Source organism: Typopeltis vanoorti, chromosome 8 (assembly GCF_054136105.1).
Source record: "Typopeltis vanoorti isolate ZY-2024b chromosome 8, IOZ_Tvanoo_1.0, whole genome shotgun sequence".
NCBI classification, from domain to species: Eukaryota; Metazoa; Arthropoda; class Arachnida; order Uropygi; family Thelyphonidae; genus Typopeltis; species Typopeltis vanoorti.
The window spans coordinates 17,030,076-17,053,368 of NC_143556.1; the positions used below are offsets into that span (position 1 = coordinate 17,030,076).

A 23,293-nucleotide genomic window follows, 5' to 3' on the forward strand; every position below is an offset into this window, starting at 1 on the left:
CCCCTCCCACCATCCACCACAGAGAACTACAACAAAACAGTCACCATCCCTTACATTAAAGGCACATCCGAAAAGATCTCAAGAATTCTCAATAAACATAAACTACACACTACATTCAGACCATGTAGCAAATTAGCCACCCTCATCCGCTCACCCAAGGACAGCATTCCTCCTTTATCACATCCAGGAGTCTACCAAGTACCCTGCTCATGCAATCAAGCCTACTACGGTCAAACAGGAAGAACTGTGAATATCCGCATCAGCGAACATAAACGATACGTCCGGAATTATCATTATGGGAAGTCGGGCCTAGCAGACCATGCTCTGGATACCCCTGCACACAGGATCAACTGGAAAAACACAAAAGTACTACACAGAAACCCATATAAATCAGAGAGATTGTTCTTAGAGGCGACAGAAGCCCTAAAACACACTCCAAATCTCAACAAATATGGCTGTATTAACTTGCCGAAGATCTGGGAGACAGTCATATTAAGAAAAAACTAGCACTTTTCTAGGACTCTAGTAATATATGATAGCTTTTTTTTTTTTTTCAGATAGAGGGCGCCAAAATCGGGACTCTAGTCTTTGTGTTGCTGCTACAATTTTGTTTAAGTACACCATGTTGTTTTAGTCTCGCGTATTGTGACAAACAGTGTTTTTGTGCTCTGAAGATGCTGGTTATAATACCAGCGAAATATCAGCATCAAGTTAATAAATTAATTATTTACTTAGTTTCTGTGTTATATTATACCGTTAAAATAATAAACAACATGGTTTTCCTTCTTGGACTAACTTATACCTCTAATCTTTCTTACAGTTTCCTAGCAAACATCACATCCATAGCCTCCTCACCCTCTAAAACTTGGTCTTTCTCTGCTTGAGCTTTGCAAGTCTTCATCGAACTTAGAATATAATGTTCTCATGTTTGATGTGATCCAGAAGAGAATGATCTATTTAATAGATTACCCTTCTGTTAGCATAAAGCTGAATAATAATGATTATTAATAATCAACAAAATTCTTCACAAGACTCCACTTAAAACAGAAATAAACTAGATTACAATAAAACTGTAGGCATTCCATACATTAAAGGGATATAAAATAAAATAAACAGGATGTTACAGAAATGCAACCTTAATGCCACCTTTAAACCTTCTGCAAAATTAAAGAACTTATTCAACTCATCCAAGAATCCACTTCCCTCACTGGCCCACCTTGGAGTATACCATGTTCATTGCACCTGTAATTTTCCCTATATAGTTGAAGCAGGATGCACAATTCCTATCCGAAAAAAGGAACATAAACGGTGCATGTAAATTTAATAACTATGGTAAATCTGGCCTTTTTGATCGTACCCTAAATACTCTACATAGAATTGACTTGAAAGGCACCTGTTGTTTACATCACACCAAAACGTAATATGAACGTCAATTTAAGGAGACCTGTAAAATTCTTATTAACCATCCTAATCTTAATGGTGGTCTAAAAATCCAATGAATTTTGATGGCACATATTCTAACCTGGTCTAAGAGTTAATTATAATTAGGACTGTAGTAATCTCTTTGAGGCAGTGTTTGTTTTTTTTTTTCACTAGAGATCAGGCCAGTAGAATAATGGTTAATCAGATCATTGTCACTTTGGCATACTGTTTGAAATGTAATATAGCTTGTCTTGTGTGTGTGTGTGTGTGTGTGTGTGTGCATGCTCCAGTGATGACCTTAATGCAAAAGTCGAAACATCGGGAAATTAAAGTAATTATTCCTAACATGGTTGTAGTTCTCCATAATTTGCTGAAATGAACAACAAATGATGTTAACATTGAATAAAATGTTAGCAAGAATGCAGTGTCACTTGGTAGAGTTTGCAGATAATTTTTGGAGAAATTGAAATCTGATATGCTAAAATTCGTATTTATGAATTTAGGGACACAAAACACACGTGTTGAAAAGATTATTTTACTGATTAATAATAAAATAATAACTTTATGTTTCGACCCCTGTATTGAGGTCATCTTCAGAAGGATACATGTGTATAAGAACAAGCTACATGCTGTTGCACTCTATACAAGTAAATTACATCTACATTGTTAACTAATCTTTTTTCTTAGCCTGCCCTCTAGTCATAAAAAAAAATTTAAATAAAATAAACAAAAAATAAAATAAAAACTACAATAAACTCTGCTAAAGTCTTCACGTACTAGGATTCTTCTGGAATTATACAGTTTATATTGTTATTTTACGATTATCTTCTGGATTTGTACAGTACAGGTTGCTATTGAATGTTCAGGAGGAAAGAAAAAAAAAAAAAACTTCACCAAGTCTTCTTTTATTGAGATTTTTTTTTTCGTGATTGCCATGAAGGTTGTAAATGGGTCCTCCACATTCTTGGAATTGTTGGACCGTCATTTTTATTCAGATTCGGATCATGTTTGAACATTTCACATGCTTCCTTGAATTTCCGCTCGAACCAGGTTTTGGTACGATGTAGGGACTTGGTACCTTTCCAGTCAATTCTGTGGTATGTTTGGAGTGTGTGGTCAGAAAGACCGATTTTTCCAAAATGGAGGTATTTTATGTGACGTTTGTGTTCATCCTTTCTGATTGGGATGGTTTGCCCTGTTTCCCCTATGTGTGGTATGTTACATGTGCAATCTATTTTGTAAACCCCTGGGTGGGCTAAGTGTGGCAGGGGATCCTTGGAAGAACTGAGCAGGTGTCTTAATTTTGTCGGGGGTTTAAAGGTGGTTTTGATGTTGTATTTGTGTAGTGTTCTGTCTATTTTTTTCTGAAATGCCTCTAACATATGGTATAGCAATAGCATTCTTATGAAATCTTTTTTTGTTATTAGTGGTATCTTTGTGGAGGATCTTGTGAATGGTTTTTATATTGTATCCATTTTTTATAACGGTATGTTTGATGGTCTCATATTCATGGTTAAGAGCTTGTTCATTTGAACAAATGGTTTGAGCTCTGTGTTTAAGGGTGCTTATGACCCCTAGTTTTTGTGTTGGATGGTGATAAGAAGTTTTGTGTATGTACTGGCCTGTGTGTGTAGGTTTGCGGTAAACTGAGAAGGAGAGACGGCCTGAAGGAAGACGTGTGACAAGTGTGTCTAGGAACGGAAGAGAGTTGTTTTTTTCAATTTCAATGGTGAATTGGATGCGTTTGTGTTGTTTGTTCAGGTGGCTAAGGAATGTATCTAGTGCTTGGCGGCTGTGGGGTCAAATGGCGAAAATATTGTCGACGTATCTGAGACAAATTTTGTTCTTTAGGCACGCTGATTCTAGAGCTCGTTGCTCAAAATTTTCCATATAAAAGTTCACTATTGGGGGAGAGTGGTGAGCCCATGGCTGTACCCTCTTTTTAGAATCTTTTTTGAAGATTGTTTTGCCACACGAAATATCCAGAGCGGAGTACGTGGGCAAAGAGGGCTGTGATGTTGTGTGGAAGTATGTTCTGTAAGAGTAGGATAGTATCATTGATTGGGACATTGGTGAAAAGGGAAGTTATGTCAATGCTGACTAATAGATCTTGGTCATTGAGTGTAATATTTTTAATTTTGTTTATGAATTGTTGTGTATTTTTTATATAGGAAGGGGAATGACCAACCAATTCCTTGAGTGTGGCTGCTAATTTTTTGGCTAAGTAGTAATTCGGGCTGTCAATTCCTTCCACAATTGGACGTAATGGCGTGTCTGTTTTGTGTGCTTTTGGCAGACCATAAATTCTGGGCGTGCGGGCATACTGCGGTATTAATTTTTTAATTGTTTCTTCCGGCCAAGTGTTAACTGATTTAAGTAGTTCAATAGTTTTCTTTTTGTTACGTTGCGTGGGGTTGTAATTTACCATTTGGTAGGTGTTGTGGTCCGATACCAAATAGTTCATTTTTTCAATGTAGGTACAGTGGCATTCCCTTTATCGGCTTTTGTGATAATAATGTCACGGTTATTTTTTAGGGATTTGAGGGCCAGTTTATCTGCTTTGTTTAGGTTGCTGCTTAATTTTTTGGTTGAATTTAGTAAACAGGCAGTTTCCATCCGTATTTTGTCAGCTAAATTGGCGGGGAGGGATCTTAAACCTCTCTCGATATGATATATTATATATCTCTGATATATGATATATCTCTCGATATGAAATGACAAGTTTCACTTGTTATTTCAGACCCTGTACCTGCATCACAACATGCAGTTGTGATGATGCAGGTATAGGATCCTGCTGCCTCCATATGAGACCACCTAAGTCACTCTGAGTTGAAAATGTTAATCATGACTTTTTTAATCTTAAAATTTTAATCTTAGTTGGATTGAAATTTAGGTCTTTCCAACCAAAGGACATTGTCATTACTAAGTGAGCTCTGAAGGATAAAAACAAATCTCTTTCTCTCTCTCTCCAGTACAGAATCAAACCTTCATTTCTTACTAACCACTCACTACATCACCATCTACAGTATAAATCATACTGTAAATTTTAATTAAATCTGTATCATAAGTAGAAGAAATATTAAATTTAAATAATGATTTAACATGTTCATTGATCATGTAATATTGTTACTTTTAAATAGGTACGTGGACGTGAAAATTATGAAATTCTGAAAATAATCAGAGATGGCTTAGAATTAAGAAGTGCTTTAAATAATACAACTGTATCAGTTAAAAAAAGGTACTTTTTATTTTAATCAGTTTGTTACCATTAACTAGATAAAAACATAAAAGAATTTTATGTAAAATAATCCTTTAAAATTACTTAGGTTTTAATAGCTAAAAACTGTCACATGATAGGCATTACCAAAACAAAGAAGACAAAAAAGTGAGATTTATCTGAGTAACAAATGCAAGATGTCATATTCAGCAATGACTGTCAGGGAAGAGAAGGAGTAAGTATAGTATTCAGCACTAAATATGTAGATAATCCTCTTGAATGGCAGATAGTATCAAGTAGAGTGATGTAGATGAATAAGAATGAGGAACTAGACAATAAGATTTATTTGTGACAAAAGTTCCACCGGAGATTGTTGTAAGATAGAAGTTGAGGAATTTTTTTTTGAGGTATTAAAGGAGGCAGGGTGACAGAACTGGGAAAAAAAAATTGATCCGTGTTGGAGATCTAAACAGTAGAATAGGAAATGACTACCAGACATATAGAAATGTTTTGGCTAAATTTGGAGAAAAGAGCAAATCTAATAATAATGGTAAGTGCCTGCTAGATATATGTTTATGTCATGAACTAGTTATTACTAGCACCGTACTCCAAAAACAAACATGCACAAATTCACGTGGAGAGATAAAAAAAAAAAAAGTCTCGTGGACTATATTATTGTTGATAGCAGTATTTTTCCACTGGTTCAGGACACAAGAGTATAGGGATTTGAAATTGGAATTGACCACTAGTTAATTCTGAGTAAGATAAAATTGAATACCATATTGAAAAGTAGAGTATATAAAAAAGTGTTAAAAATAATTAAAGTTCAGCAGCTTTCAGAGGTGAGCTGTAGATCCAAATGTAGTATTTTTTATGTAGATAGCAGTATTTTTCCACTGGTTCAGGACACAAGAGTATACAAGGGATTTGAAATTGGAATTGACCACTAGTTAATTCTGAGTAAGATAACATTGAATACCATATTGAAAAGTAGAGTATATAAAAAAGTTTTAAAAATAATTAAAGTTCAGCAGCTTTCAGAGGTGAGCTGTAGATCCAAATGCACAAATATTATTCAGGAAAAAATGAGAGTTTGAAAACAAGAACCAAACGACCTTGGAGATTAAGTGGCAGACCTTCAAGAAAACAGACTGATTCAACTAGAGATACATATGGTGAGGTTCTTTGCATGGATACAAAAATTGAAGCTCCATGGTGGACCAGGAAGTTAATGAGACAGTCAAGGAAAAGGTGTATCAAAAGTTCTTGGCAAGTAAGTCAGCATGTGCTCTAAGAGAATAGAGCACATGCCCTCAATGTTGAGTGCATCAATTGCATGGCCTACCCTCTCACTCCAGAAACAACCCCAAAAATGGTTCCATTTAATGAGAATCACTTGTCAAAACAATTATGATAAGATTATCTTAAAGATAAACTACCAGATGTCTCCACAGAAAAAATAGTTACTTTGGTTATCCACTAAAAGTAAATTAATCTTACCATCTGACCCTGACACATCAGATGATGTATTGAATATTTTTCCAGAGCAAGAGATGGACACTGGCCATCCATACTTCCCAAAATCAATTGATAAATATAAACCTTACAAGGGTAAGCCCTCAACCTGCTGAAAACTAGATAAGTCTACAAAGTCAAAACAATAGGAAATGAAAGCGTTTTATAGTTTTATAATGAAATTGTAAAACTATATTTACAGGTTTCACCAGAATATCGATGATATCAAGATTTTCCTGCAGGAACACAATCTTTTCTGTTTTTGTCTCAAGGAAATTCCTTAAGGTAGATCCTCATTGGTTAGGACCAATGAGGATCCTACCTTAAGGAATTTCACTATTGTACATGAGGACAGAACTGGAGGCGATCCTGCTCATTGGAATAGCTATCCTAGTGGACAGTCATGCTCCTTTCCATCATTTACAGCTTAATACTATAAATGATGGAAAGGGGGAAAAGGATGGAGTGAATCATTACTTGCTGTGAAAGCAAGTAGTGATTCACCTCTCCATGGGTTTTCATTACAGCATGTTCATTTCATTTACCACCAGGTACTGAGTTAAATGAATTTATCTTGCAACTACTGAGCTCATACTTCTTATGGGTGACTTTAATGGGTACAACACTGTAGGGTAGTACCATCACAAATGGACAAAGTCATATCACAAAATAATGACCTCTCTCTTTTGAATAATAGACTCGATACTTTCTTCCATATGCCTACCAGCTCATATTCTACAATTGATCTTGCAATTTTTCCACCGTTCACATGGGATATCGAAGACAACATCTATGGAAGTGATAATTTTCCCATTATTTGTGCAATGTCTTCACACAAACCATGATCTCCTACATTGGATGCCCATATAGAAAATGAACCAGGCTGATTTGAATACTTTTCCCCATCTTGCAAAATTTAATGCTGATATAGTCAGTCATACACCTTTCATTGGAGGCAGTCAAGTATGTAACAGACTACATTGTCCAGTCAGCAACAGCCTCAGTTCTGAAGTCATCATCTCAGTTTTCACTGTCATCATCCAAAGCCTCAGTGGAATCTAGAGTACCGGGCAGCCAAAAAAGAGATCAACACAAGAGCATGGGGTATATTTACATCAGACTTAATAGCTTTTAAGCTTGCTTGAGCCAAAGCATGTTATATGAGACATCAGAGTCAAAAACAATCTTGGATCCAATTTACCTCTTCAATTAATCAAACAACCAGTGCAAAAATTGTATGGGATAAAATACAGAACACACTGTTTGTCTCCCTCAGACCATAATGGATGTGTTGTTGCTGATCCCAACACTATTTAAGACACTTTGTGAGAAAATTTTGCTAGAATCTCAGTAACAGCATCATATTCTCCTAAATTTTTAATATTGAAAAATTGAGAAACAGTGGCTATTTTCTACCAGTGGGCTTGAGCCATCCAATCAACTATAAGGAATAACTAAAAAGAGCTCTTTCACTGTTTCACCCTAGTGCAGCAGGTCCTGATGACATCTATTACAAAATGATGAAACATCTTCCATCATCTTCTATGATCTCCTTCTCTTAATATATAATAGAATACTTGCAGAGGAAGAGTTTCCAGATTCTTGGCATGTTGGTTGTCATTGCTACCCCAAAACCAGGAATGGATCCAACACAAGCAAATAATTATCAGCCCATTGCTCTGACCAGCTGCTTTTGTAAGATGTTAGAGAAAATGGTTAATACCAGACTTGTCTGGTACTTAGAAAGCGGCGATCTTCTCTCCTATACACAATACGGCTTTCGTAGACATCATTCAACTTTGGGCCATTTAGAAACTTGTATAAGATATGCATTCAAGAAGCAAAAACATCTGGTTTCAGTTGTGAAAAAAGCTTATGACAAAACCTGGAGATATGGCATATTAAAAGATCTCTATAACCGTGATGTCAGAAGACACCTTCCAGTAAAAAAACTTACTGTTTGGGAAGCTTTCCAAGTCACAGTGGGAAGTATGCTATCTCAACAAGAACAGAGTGTTCCCCAAAGTCTGCCTTAAGTGTGACACTTTTTGCCATCAAAGTTCACTTAGACACTGAACAGCTTCCTTCCACTGTAGACAATGCCCTATTATATGTTGATGACTTTATAATTTCCAGTAACTCTTGTAACATGAAGATAATTAAAAGACAAAATCAGCAAGCAATTGATTGTCTCTCTATGGGCTCTTAGTAATAGGTTTAGGTTTTAAGTAGAAAAAAGTGTTTTCTGCTTAAAAATACACTCTTCACCCAGATCCTGAATTAAGAATGGAACAAACTGTTATTCCAGTAGCAACAGAAGCCAAGTTCTTGGGACTCATCTTTGATAGAAAACTTACATTCCTTGCACACATTCATCAACTAAGCAAAAGGTGCAATAGAGCATCGAATCTCCTTCACACTCTGTATGAAGGAGATTCGATATGATCGATTCTCCATATAGATCATATGGAGAATCGATCATACAGAATTCGATTGATCCTCATTGCTTCGTCTTTATTTGTGCTTGTACATTCAAAGCTTGGATTATGGGTCTCAAGTCTATGATTCTGCAAGGCAGGTATTCTGACTTGAGAAGAATAATCCCATCCATTATGAGAGTATACAGATAGCTACTGGTGCCTTTTTTGCACATCGCTCACACAGTCTCTATGTTAAGCAAATTAACCTGCTCAATCACTTAGATGAAAAGAGTTGACTCTTAATTATGACTCTAAAAATAGTCTCTTTTCTCTGCATTGGAAAGCTCAATATCATGTCAGACTGCCATACATCCTTTTGGTAAGGATGTTAAAGAAACTATGCAAGCTATTAGCATGGAATGTTGACAGCATTGCCTGCACCAAACATAACAGTATCCCTCCATCCTACCTCTCACTTTGTCAACTACAGAAACCTCATACTCCATCTGTCTACCTGCAATTGTTTAATGCACACAGAGCAGCCCACTCCGATTTCTTGCCCATCTGTACTAATGATTCAGGAATTGACTTCTGTGTTGTGTTGACTGTGCTGCTGTGTTTCCTGACATTACTATCTCCATCCAGATCCCACCTGACTGCAGTAATTATGCAGCAGAGTTGCATGCCATTCAGCTTGCACTTGTGCATACCAAAAGTGCGTACAACCCTCAGTTAGTGTACCTAATGTGTTCTTTAAAACAGGCGCATTAATCGAAAACGCACTAATCAAATATATATATTACATAATAACTTATGGGAAACAGTATAATTCGTTCCTCAAATTTCTTTTTTGAACCTTAATTTTTTTATAAAAGAATTAAGGTATGTCTCAGGGCCTAATTAAAGGAAAACCATGAAGCTGAAACACAATAAAACATATTCAGAATATAAATTTTATTATTCTACTTCTTAACAAAGAATTGAGCTAACATAGTTTGGTTGGCATTTTGTTTCTTTTTTTTATACAACTGACGGTATGGCCCTATTGCCTCTTCTACTTTTCTGCAAATTTTACTGCTTCTCTCTTCATCGTCGAATCTTTTTCACACATCCACTTTTTTGCTCACTAATTCTTTTACTAATGATTAAAGCTTGGGAAAATACTTTAAAATAAAAAAAAGTGAGGAAAACACTTTAAAATAAAAAAAAAAAGTAAGGAAAACACACTCATATAACATTGCAAAGGAGGCACGAGATACGACCATCAAAGCGCTATGTAATTATAGTATGCCCACACTTTTGTACAGCTTTGCTTGTCTTGGTGCCAAGAATAGTCGATTCATGCTGAAAGGGAGAAAGAAATGAAAGACGTACGAATCTGTCACCAACACGCGAAATCACTTGCTTTATAGATAAAATTTCCCAACTGTTATACAAGCAAAATAGTTACCACTTTAAAAACTACAATGATCATAAAAGAGAAGTTAATTTTCCGACTTGTAATAATAAACAACTCATCCCAGAAGGCGGATTGCTAACCTTTTATCGGAATGGATTCTCCTTTTTGTGACATGCGCAGAAGTGTCGAAGAGTCTCGAATCTGTGGGCGTACTATAGCAGATGACATGAATATTGGCGGTAAATTTTGGAACATAGTATATATATATAATGTACATGGAAGTAGTGTAGTCAGCCATTAAAAATAACTTTCTAAATGTTTTAAATAGGTAACTAAATTATTTCATTCTAGTGAGTGATTTTTTTAAAATAGTTAGCCATAAAAATGTATAGATAGAAAATTTTTAAAATCTGTAACATTTATTTTTAAGATGTATATAGGCACACTAATCGAATTTGGGTATCGAAAAAATAATGATGCACTAATCGGGGGCTCACTAATCAAGGGATTACTGTAATTTATATAGACTCATGGAGCTCTGTACAGGCTATCTCCACTCCTATCTATAATCCACATCCATTGCTATCTAGATGTTATACCTGTTGTACAAAATGAAGACCCTTAATTTTGAGGATCTTCATTCGTTTGTGCTGGATTTCCAACCATATTGCAAGGGAAATGAGACTGCAGATGCATCTGCTAGATCAGCTCATACTTTTTTCATGTACTGTTTGACAGTACTGTTATACAGACTACAGTTTATAAGATCAAAGCCAATTGCCCAATAGCAGTCATCATGGCAGGAAGCACTCCCAAACAAATTACATGGTATTTAGCTTGAAATTAAGTACTGGCAGTCTCGTCAATATAGAAACAAAAGAGAAGAAGTTATTCTTGCTAAGCTCTGCATAGGTCAGTCATTTTACATATTCTTATTTGCTGAGGGCTGATGACCCACTTGTGTGTGAAAAATGCAACATTCATCTTACCATTTGTCATATTCTGGTGGAGTGCCAGCATTTCACACAAGAGAGGAATAAAATTTTTACCTATCTAGCCAAGCCATAGGCATTCAGACAGATATCAGACCATGACTTATTTAGTTGCGTTTAACATTACTTCACTTTCTTACATTTTTTTCTCTGTATTCTCACAGAGCACATGATGATATAGTTAGGTATAGGAACTTGGTCTCCTAAAATATTCAATTCTTTGGCAGCAGTTTTAAACAGTTTCATGTTTACGATTCTACCTGGGATTCATAGAAATTTTGTAAAGAATTTGGAATCGGGGAAATCTAAACCAGGTAGTTTTGTTATTGTTACTGAATGTATATTTTGGCTCTTAGCATTCTGATGAAAGAATTTTAATAATGACTTCTTTGTGTTCATTGATGAAAGCAATACACAAACTGAGATTTGCAGAGAAAGTTCAGTGGCACGATGGCCACCTCCAGTAGACCTTACTACTCTAATACAAATTTTTGAAGATGAAAGTAATGAACATCCTGTATTTATTATTACTATTATTATTATTATTATGTGACACCTCCAGGGAGTCCAAAGACTCTTTCAGAATCTTTTTTTTGTATTATCAGACTTTAGCAGGAGCATGAGTTATCCAGTGTTGTCCATCAAATTGTAAATTCATCTTATTTGTGAAATTCTTTCTTAAAATAATAAGTCCACCATATGAAATATGTATTATGATTTTTATCAAAAGAGAGAGGGAGAGAAAATGTGCATTTTCAGGTATATTTGATTTTAAAAAGAAAACTTGGACAGTGTATACTGACAATCCAAAGACAATATTACTAGTTGTGATTTGGACTATGGATGCATGGGGGTAACTGTATAAATTAAAATGATCTAGCCTTTAAGGATCATTTGCTTCTGATGAACAAAAATCAGAATTGTGTAAGACCTTTTATCCAGAATACTTATTATTATTATTCAGGCCTCCATGGAGTCAAAAGACTCATCATGGGAGGTCCTTCCTAAGAACATAAAGTCTGTCAAGATTCATCGAGGGGAGGTGCCACCCTAAGAAACACAAAGTCTATCATACCACTCCTTAAACTCATTGACCGTTCTCGCTCTCACCACTCCATCAGGCAATGCATTCCACGGTTCAACCACCCTCCACGCAAAGAAACCACTCCTCACCCTCCTGCTCACAATTTCCTTTCGTAACTTCCAGGGATGGCCTCTTGTCATCACTCCTTCCCGCTGTTCAACCAAGTGAAAAAAACTCCCCAGTGTCAAGCCTGTAACCACCTCTCAACAGTTTAAAAGTCTCAATCATATCACCTCTCCTTCTATCCACCAAACTCTGCAGTCCACATTCCCTCAGCCGATCCTTATAACCAAAATTGTACAGTCCTGAAATCATCTTTGTCATCTGTCTTTGTATCCTTTCCACAGTTAATTTATCCCCTTCAAATCCTGGGGTCCAAATCTGAGAACAATAGTCTAAGTGTGGTCTGATCAGAGACTTATACAATGGAATGATAACCCTTTTATCTCTGCAGGTTAGTGTCCTTCTCATAATTGCAGCAATCCTCTGTGTTACCTTCACCACCTTTGCAATATGTCCCCCAAATTTTAGGTTTCTATCAGTCATCAACCCCAGATCTCTTGTCTCCCCCTCCTTCCTCCGTATAACTCCTCCCATAGAGTATGCAGCATCCCATCGATGTTTCCCAAACCTCAAGACCTTACATTTTGCTGCATTAAACCGACACCCCCATTCATTTGCCCATCTATCTAGTTTATTCAAATCCTCTTGCAGGGCTACCACATCTGCACTATTTTTAATAATCCTTCCCAGCTTCACATCATTTGCAAACAACTGAATGTCTCCTTGCAATCAATTGACAATATCATTGATATAAAGGTTGAACAATATAGGTCCTAGTACTGAGCCCTGTGGGACCCCACTTATAACCCTCTGCCTCCTTGAAACTGCTCCACCATACACAACTCTCTGATACCCATCAGACAGCCAATCCTGAATCCAGTTGACCAATCTGACATCCAGATCCATGTGCTGCAACTTAAATACCAGCTTATCATGTGGCACCCTGTCAAATTCCTTCGCTAAGTCTAAGAAAATTGCAGTATATGCCTTTCCCTCATCTAATGTTCTTGTAACTTTATTATAAAAGGCTAGCATATTGCTATAACAAGAGCACCCTTTCACAAATCCATGTTGACTCTCACAGATAACATTTTTTCCTCATCTGCCCAATGCTGTATACGGTCCCTCACTACTTTCTCCAAGATCTTCACAACTACTGATGACACACAGACTGGCCTATAATTAGACACTTCCAGTCTGTTACCACCCTTATGCAATGGCACTATCTTACCTTCCTTTCATTCCCTGGGCACCTTTCCCGCAGCCAGACTTTCATTAAAAAGCCAGGTTAAAGGCACATTCTGTCAAAACTCGTGGTGAAATACCATCCAGTCCCAAAGCTTTACTGACATCCAGAGTACTCAGTATCTGAAACACACTCTCCTCCTGTACCTCTAAACCTCGAACCAGCCCTATCCCTCTAGCATTAAAACTGACTCCTCTAGGATGAAATACTCCAATAAAGTTCAGAGGATATAGTGGAATTGTTCATTGAACAATTCCACTATGTCCTCTGCATCAGTCACTCTATTCCCATTTTTCTCCCACAGTATCATTCTTCCACAGTCATTTCTCCTCCTACTGGCCACATAGCTAAAAAATTCCCTAGGATTTTCTTTGGATCTTAGAGCCAATCTCCTCTCATATTCCAGTTTCGCTTTCCTTACCACACTAGTCACTCTTCTGTCCTGTCTTATATTCTTCATGCATCTTCTCTTCACCTGTCTCCTTATATCTCTTCCATAGCCTCTTTTTTGCATGCAATTCCAGTTTAATATTGTTTGTCATCTGCTTTACTCCAAATTGTGTCCTCTTCTTCACTCATGGTATGCAACTTACCATTGCTGCTAACAAATATTCTTTCACAATTTCCCATGCACTAATGATATCCCGGCCTTCCAATTCCTCCCTCCATGAAACTTCCCGAAGTTGACGTCTAAGACTATTATAATCACCTGCTTTATAATTCCACATAAGTTCCCGTCTCTTTGATACTCCTGCATGTCTATTCATTTTCCAAGTCAAAACCATATGGTCACTCTCTCCAACTGGTGGGAGAGATGTCATCTCAGTTATTATCAACTCTTCTGATGCTATAACCAAATCCAAAACTCTTGAACCTCTTGTTCCCTCTGTTATATGTTGCCTAAGACATTTGTCCCTCAAGAATTGTAGAAATTCCATTCCCCTATTGCTACATGCATCTTCTTCTCTCCAATTTATACTACTGTAGTTAAAATCTCCCATAACAATCATTCTTCTTGCACTTGCCAAACTTAATTGTTCTAAACATCTCCTGGTCCCCATCCTCTGTGCTCCTGGATCTGTAGCAACACCCCACTAAATATCCTGTCTTGCCTACCTTTACCTCACACCATATGCTCTCAAAATCATTTGTCTCACTTCCTTCCAAAGCCTCCACTCTTAGAGGACATAGGTCATCACTTATCATAAGCAGTAGTCCACCACCACGCTTTCCCTTGATATCCTGCCAAAAAATGCTGTACCCAGCGACTTCTATTCCTGTTATTATATCCCCTTCTGTCAACCACATCTCAGTGATCCCAATAACTTTTGGCCAGGCTGATGCTATCTGCGCCACCAATTCCTCTCCCTTATTCCGGATACTCCTGGCATTAGTATAAAGCATATAAATGCCATTGTTTCTATACCCAGCATTATCCCTTCTAGACTCCACTGGGCTCAGTGTTACCTGATATCATCTCCCTTCTCCCAAATATCCATTCCCACAAGAGGCCACCCCTGCTATCATCCTCCCTGGGACACACTGACTCGTTCAGAACAGCAATCTCTCCTGATGCCTACGTCCTTCCTCATTCAAATGTAAGCGGTCTCTCGCATACGATTCCTCTCTTTCCTCAAACGCACTCCAAGCATCCACATATACCAGTCCTCTCTTGTCACACATTCTCGCTATTATGCCATTTAATATCACTGCTCTTCTGCTCAGCTCATCATTATCATACCTAGGCAACACGCACACTATTTCTCCTCTCTCTGTCTTCTTCCGTACAGCCTCAAGCAAAAATCTCATATCTCTCGCTGCCCGACTTACATTACCACTCAAGTCATTTGTTCCTACCATTACAATCATCTCATCCACCCTTTCACCTCTCTTAATTGCCATAGCCACCCTTTCTATTGTTCCTCCTGGCAATGAACACCACGGATCATTGAGCTGCCATACATTATACCTCTTACCATTCCCTCTCTCCTATTGTTTCCATTCTCTCCTCTTCTTTCATTCCCATAGGTCTCTCTCTCATTCTCTCTTCTAGCATTCCCATACCTCTCTCTCTCCTACTGTTTCCATTCTCTCCTCTTCTAGCACCCCCATACCTCTCACTCATTCCCTCTCTTCTACTGTTTCCTTTCTCTCCTCTTCTAATGCTCCCAAAATTCTCTCTCTCCCCTACTCTGATTCGGCTTGCATTTATCTCTTCCATTCTCCTAATCTTATCTTTCATACTTCTGCTCTCATTCACAAGACATTCCACCTCCTCTTTCAGCTCATCTATCTCCCTCTGCAGGTCATTCACGCTTAATCTAAATTCACTCTCCCAAACAAAACCATCTCCTAAACTTTCACAGTCACTCACGCCTTTCACACTATCAACTATTATTTTCTCATTCACATATATATATTTTTTATTCTCTCCTATCACACTACTTGTCTTCCTACATTCATTCCCCGTTCCTGGAACAACAAGGTCGGATATTGATATTTCGAATGCACTTATTACTCCCACTGCCTGCATTTTGCGCACATATGCTCTCTTTCACAAGCCACATATCCAATTCCTGAGACGCATACATGCCGCAAGTGCTGCATGCCACAAAGTCCCTTATGATATTGCTTATAATAGAGTTCTTAAATGGCGTAGGACTTTATGGCATGCAGTACTTGCGACTGCAGCTGAATCCGCCATCATTCCTTACTGCCGAGTAGTGTAATCGTTAATTATTCAATTAATAAATTCCATTAAATAAATAAGAAAAAAGGTACAAGCAAAACAAAACATTTAAGTACACTAAATAAAATGAAATATAACTAAATACAGTAATGAAAACTTAGCTTCGTGTTGTCTTCCACCGTTATGCATTCGATTCCGACGGTAACCAAAATATATTATATCGCGAGCAACTAACTTCCAAAAAACAACCACTGAAGTACACTCGTATTCAGAGAAACAATTTAGCACTCAAAAACATAAAAAAACTGGAAAAAAAAAACCAGACTATTCACGATTAAAAATCACTTTCTTCTGCACAGCTCAAATTCACTGCCGCGTGCTACAGCGACGCTAGCGCCAATCAACCTTGCTCCAAGGGTATTAATCAAAACATCTCACAGTCGATTCTCACCTATCCATTCAAAAAAATTCATTGGCTACAGCATTGCCATCCATTACCCTACAAGGGTATTAATCACCGCATTTCACGGTCGATTCCCCTCGTCTCTAGTATGTACTGTTTTTTTTTGTTACCTTTAACAAAGGGGCTGTTCTTAAATTTAAATTTGCACTTATACAAATTTGCAGGAAAAATTATGGAATATATAGTTGGAATCTTTTCAGGTTGTTTCATATGGTTGGCCAAGTGGTTAGCATATCTGCTTTCCAGCCAAAAGGCAGTGTGTTTGAATCCCACTGTGGGCATGGATGTTTGTGATTGTCATGAAAATACTAGTGGTGGTAGTGGTGGTGGGCAGTAGATGTCATTGGTGTGGATGATGATGATAGTTGCAGTTTGCTGTAGTTGGTGGATTGAGTGGTGTAGAGTAGGTGCTCTCCTTCGATGAGTCTTTGGACTCCTTGGAGGTGTCACATAATAATAATAATACCTAGCCACTTAGATGGGGTGCTTAAGGGTCAAAGCTGTATAACTGAGAGGAGACCTCCACATAAACTTTAAAGGAATGCGGAGAACCGACCAGGGTTTCTGACCTAATGTCCAATCCTTACCTTCTCGTGGTGCACCCTGTTGGGTATCTCCCTGGATACTGAACGAACGAGGATGGGCTGGCCATTTGGGATTTAGCCAACCAATTGTATTCTTATTGGCTTAAAAACCAATATAGAAAATGATGGAACAACACGACAAAATTTCATGCTGGTTGGGGCATCACCTGGTTAAACAAGGCCCCCCCCCCCCCGTTGTTTTTGCCGGGGAACCAGGGCGAACAGCGAAAAGTCAGCTACTGGAACAAATCTGAAATCGCACCCCAACTCAACATCACTAGAGTTAAAGATCGGTACTATCAACATAAGAAGCCTGAATAGCAAAGAAATGGAGTTATCGGAGGAATCAGATAAATACCAGATCGACATAATAGGGGTGACTGAAACTAAAAAGACAAAAACTGGCGAGATCTTTCTGAGCAATAAATTCAAAATGTTATATTCAGGAAATGACAATCAAGATTCATCACCTGGTTAAACAAGCCCCCCCCCCCTTGCTGTTTTCACCAGGGAACCAGGGCGAACAGCGAAAAGTCAGCTACTGGAACAAATCTGAAAGCACACCCCAACTCAACATCACTAGAGTTAAAGATCAGTACTATCAACATAAGAAGCCTGAATAGCAAAGAAATGGAGTTATCGGAGGAATTAGATAAGTACCAGATCGACATAATAGGGGTGACTGAAACTAAAAAGACAAAAACTGGCGAGATCTTTCTGAGCAATAAATACAAAATGTTATTTTCAGGAAATGACAATCAAGGAAAAGAAGGAGTAGCCATATTATTCAACACAAAATACGAGGCTAATCTTCTTGAATGGCAGGCAGTCCCAAGTAGAGTGATGTGGGCAAATATCAGAATGGGGAATTGGACAATGAGACTTATTTGTGCCTATAGTCCCACAGAAGGTTTTACTAAGGTAGAAGTGGAGGAATTTTTTGATGCTTTAAAAAAAGCAACTGACACAATGAAAAAGGAAAAGCTGGTCCTTGTTGGGAATCTAAATAGCAGAGTAGGAAATGATTGTCAGACATACAAAAATATTTTTGGAAAATTTGGAGAAAAAAGCAAAGCTATTAATAATGGCAAATAACTGTTAGATTTCTGCTTAGGACATGGACTGGTTATTACTAACACCATGTTCCAACATAAAAATGTGCACAAATTCACTTGGAGAGAAGAAGCAAGGAATAAGAAAAGTCTCGTTGACTATGTTATTGTTGATAGTGATGTTTTCTCCCTGGTGCAGGACACCAGAGTGTACAGAGGATTTGAAATTGGAAGTGATCACTATTTAGTTCTTATTTAGCAGGATAAAATTGAATTTCTTATTGAAAAGAATAACATGTAAGAAAGTTTTAAAGTGAATAAAAGTTGAGCAGCTCTCAGATGTGAACTGTAATACACAAAGATTATTGAAGAAAAAATGAAAGAGTTTGAGAACAGGAACCAAACCTTGGAGATACAGCCAGAGAGGCATGTGGTGCAGTTGTCTGCAAGGATAGAAAAATCAGAACTCCATGGTGGACACAGGAAGTTAAAGAGGCAGTGAAAGAAAAGAAGAAAGCATATGAAATGTTCATGGCAAATAAGTCAGCTTGTGCTCTTAGAGAATACAGAGAGAAATGTAAGAAAGCTAAACACTGTGTAAAACTAGCTGAACAAAAGTCATGGGACGACTTTCATAAGAACATAGAAAATAAATATCAAGAAGGTGGCAAGATATTGTGGAGGTTGTTGAAGAAGCTTAGAAATGGAGGAGAGATTGCTGTAAAAGGAGTTAAAGATGATAAAGGTGACATAAAAACAGTAGAAAAAGATATCCTTGAAGAATGGAGTAATTACTTCAAAAAATTACTAAATGAAACAAGCAGTGATAGCACAGTGGTAAAAACACTCAACAGGCATACAGTCAGGAATACATATCCATATTTGAAGTAAAAAAAACCATCAAAGGCTTGAAATGTGGAAAGGCAGTAGGAGTAGATGATATTTGATCAGAAATGATTAAGTATGGTGGTATAAAAGTCTTACAGTTGCTGCACTGCATAGTTCAGAAAGCCTGGACATAGGGACGGATTCTTGATGATTGGAGTAGAGCTCTAATAGTACCCATATATAAAAAGGGAAATAAAACTGAATGTGAGAATTACAGAGGTATTTCTCTACTGAGTATTCATGGCAAGATCTATTCAAGTATACTTGAGAAACGGTTGAGAAGAATTGTGGAAGTAAAGCTTGGTGAAGAACTAGCTGGATTCAGGCCAAATAGAGACTGTCAGGATCAGATCTTCTCTTTATGACAAATAGTTGAGAAAGCATGGGAATATAACAAAGATCTGTATTTAAGTTTTGTATATCTGGAAATGGCATATGACAAGGTGCCAAGAGAGAAGCTATTCAATACGCTACAGTTATATGGTGTCAATGCGGCATTATATCAAGCAATACTTAGTCTGTATTTGAGTTGTAAGTCGGCAGTTAGAATTGAAGGAAGTACAGGAAGGTGGTTTAATGTTAAATCTGGTGTGAGACAAGGATGTACGTTATCCCCCTCTGTTATTCATTATCTATATCGATCACATTATGAAGGAAAGTGATATTAAACATGATATCAGAATTGGAGATGTTAATGTCAGCTCTTTGCTTTTTATGAATGATGTTATACTTCTAAATAAATCCACTACAACTTTGCATGATTCCCTGACTAAATTGAATAACTGTTGTAATAGATATGGTATGAAGGTCAGCATTAAAAAGAGAAAGACAATGAAAATAGGTAGAATTGTTTAAAATGTCAACTGTGTTGTGAACGGGGAACTTGTGGAACAAGTAAAACATTTCAGCTACTTAGGCACGATTTTTACTGAAGATAGTAAATTAAATATGGAAATTGACAACAGAATCAACAAAGCTGGTATGGTAGGAAGTCAATTGAATAAATTCATATGGAATAAGAGAGAAATTAGTCAGAACACTAAATTAGCTGTATATAAGACAGTGTTCAAACCAGTTTTAATTTATGGATCTGAGAGCTGGGTCAAAAGTAAAACACTTGACCAAAAACTAGAGACCGCAGATATGAGAGTCCTGAGAAAGGTTAGAGGTGTGAACAGATGGCATCAATGGCAATATCATATTAAAAACGAGACTATTAGGAAAGATCTTGACATTGTCGGCATCCAGAATGTGTTAGCAGAGCTAATCTCAGGTGGTATTGTCACTTAAACAGAATGAGTGAGGAAAGATTATCAAAACAAGTGTTCTCTGCAAGGTTGGCAGGAAAACGACTCACTCAGAGGAAGACCAAGATATAGGTGGATTGATACGGTACAATGTGCCTTAGACGATAGAAATATAAGATCCGATAATGATAATATTGGAGTCTTGACAAGTAACAGACTGATTTGGAGGAAAATTCTAGATAAGAAGTTGGTAATGATGTAAATTTTTCATGTAGTACTGTCATATCCTGTTCACCCCTTGAGGGTACATGTCAGGAATTTGATGATGATGAATCATTTAGATATAGGAGTAGTGTTTGGGGGAGTGTTTTTTGCTGGTGTGTGTTTATTAAAACAAGCCACAAAAGGAGAGAGACTAAGTTTTCATAACAGGAAATTTAATATGAAAATTGTAATACTTCTACAATAGGAGATAAAAGTGCAAATATGGAATTAAACAAGTCGTTAGTTTTGGATATCAACTAAAAAGGGCTGGTTTTCAAAACCCAGTCTGGTTTTGACCTTTATCGAGGTCTCATCAGTAGGAGCATTGTCTGGCTCCCACTGATGAGAATATGCATTATGCTGTGCATTATACATGTCCATTAAGTATATGTGAATTGCATTATGAGATACTAAGGAAATTGACATGAAGTCATTAGCCTCTATATACAAGTAGTCCAGTCATGAAGTGACTTCATGTGCAAACTTTGTTTGCTTGCACTTGGATAAAGTTGGCATCTTTAATTTATAGTATAACAAAGTGAAAAAACTTTCAACATGTATTTCTAATGCAGAGCATTTTAGCAGTAAGGTGTTGACACCTTTTGGCCACTTGTATATGAAAATATGACTCCTGCATTATTTCAACCTTGATATTACTTCTCGGTCTGGGTAGTGGCCTTCCCATCATGCATAGCATAGCAAGTTATATCACTTCTGGGTCTGGGCAGTGGCCTTCCCATCATGCATAGCATAGCAAGTTATATAGAAAAATAAAATTCATAGAGGCCAACTGAATGGATAACATTTGTAAGCAAGAATTGCTACTAAAAAGGGAATGTTGTGGATATGATAACATGACAAAGGTGCAGAAGCAGTATGAATTTGCAGACCAGGAGAATTTGCCATGGTGAGGAAGGCAAAACTGGATTATGAAAAGCCTAGCCTGAGAGATTTTATCGCTGCTTAGCAAAGGAAGAATGGCCTTAATGAATATGGTTGGTGGGGAAAGTAGCAGATACACTAAAAGTAGATGGATTAGGTATACTCTTTTGTTATATATACATTCTAGGCAGGACTCATTTGGTTCCTTGATGCTGAGCAGAGGAGGGGGGGGGGATAAAAGAATAGATGTGTAACATCATTCAGAGTTATTACAAGATCTTGATTCAGATACAGTAGTTAGAATGGATGAAATATTGACATGGATGCTGAAGAAGCAAGAGAATAAGCAGTGCCTGTGACCTATTTTTTAACTCTGGTGTGTGTGGAGGGGGGGGTCATTAAAGTACTGGAGAGGCTAGTTAGGCATTACATTAAAAGGTGGGTAGACAACACTGCAGCTTGCTAAAGCAAGACTCTTTACACTCTATAATGTAAAGATGGGGATAAGGGTAATGGATATATCATGATTCTACAAGAGGATGCTATATAAATTCAAAGGGATAAGTATGCAAAATAAATGTGACATGAGTTAATTGACTGGTATCAGAAAGTGATGTATTGGAGATTTTGAATCTAAGATAAGGAGAGGGACCTGGGGTGTATGACAGGTGTTCTGTACATGGGTCAGAGGGCGATCCCCAGTTATTTGCTGATGATAAGTTGGAGAGAGAGAATTATAAGAGATATAGCTGATACTTTATCAATCTCTGCAGGATTGACAGGATTGAACAGGCTGGTTAATTGGGCAAATGATAATCATTGCCATTTTAACATTATTATGAGGGCTGTGCTTCAATCAGATAATTGAAATAGATCTCTTATACTTCTCATCTATGAAAAGGGAAATAAAACATTGTAAGATTTATAATCTTTAAAGTTGCCTGTGGCATGACTATAAACAATAAATTACATGATAATCACAGTAATTAGCTTTAATGAAATGAAAGTACAGATATTTCGTACTGAAAATAACAGTACATCATCAGTGCATAGAAACAAACGAATCAAAGAAACGGGATACGAGGTACATACAACAGCCTTTCATTTCATTAAAATTAATTGCCATTACGTCCCATAGTGGATGGCATTGATTCCCCCACTTACAAACTAGCCAAGCATTTAGCCAAAGCGCTCTCACACTATACTGGCAATACACCATCACACATAAAAAACTCAGCCCACTTCAAAGCCAGTATAGGAAACCTTACACTCCAACACAATGACATAATGGTCAGTTTTGATGTCTCCTCCCTATTCACGAATGTCCCTCTCAAAGAAACCTTAGAGCTAATCCAAGCTAAATTTCCTCCCGATATCTCAGCCCTATTTCAGTTTACAATGAACTCAGGCTATTTCGTTTGGCAGGAAACATTCTACAAACAGATAGAGGGGACAGCCATGGGTTCACCACTTTCCCCACCCTTGGCCAACTTCTTCATGGAGATGTTTGAAGAGAAAGCCTTAAACTCAGCCCCACAAAAACCTACCATATGGCTTCGCTATGTTGATGATGTTTTCGCTATTTGGCCACATGGCCCGGATTCACTCCTCTCCTTCCTAACACACTTGAATAACCAACACCCTAGAATCAAATTCACCCTGGAAAAAGAGGAAAACAATAACCTCCCCTTCCTAGACACACTAGTCACCCGCCAACCTGATGGAACCTTGGTTTTCTCAGTTTATAGAAAACCCACCCATACAGGCAGATACATTCACCAACAATCCCACCCCACCCCCCCTCACAACAATATGGAGTTATTAAAACATTATTCAACAGGGCAAAAATAATCTGTTCTAATAATC

General features: G+C 37.4%; 1 protein-coding gene across 3 annotated transcripts in view; it reads left to right on the forward strand.

Moving 5' to 3' along the window:
• Window positions 1-23,293, forward strand: part of LOC150103763 (cellular tumor antigen p53-like) — a 357,156-nt gene that overhangs the window by 330,710 nt on the left and 3,153 nt on the right. For all 3 annotated transcript variants that reach the window (XM_090396534.1, XM_090396535.1, XM_090396533.1), the window contains one exon: window positions 4,563-4,660. In XM_090396534.1, coding sequence (XP_090252660.1) covers window positions 4,563-4,660 — 98 coding nt within the window. The remainder of the gene's footprint in view (window positions 1-4,562; window positions 4,661-23,293) is intronic.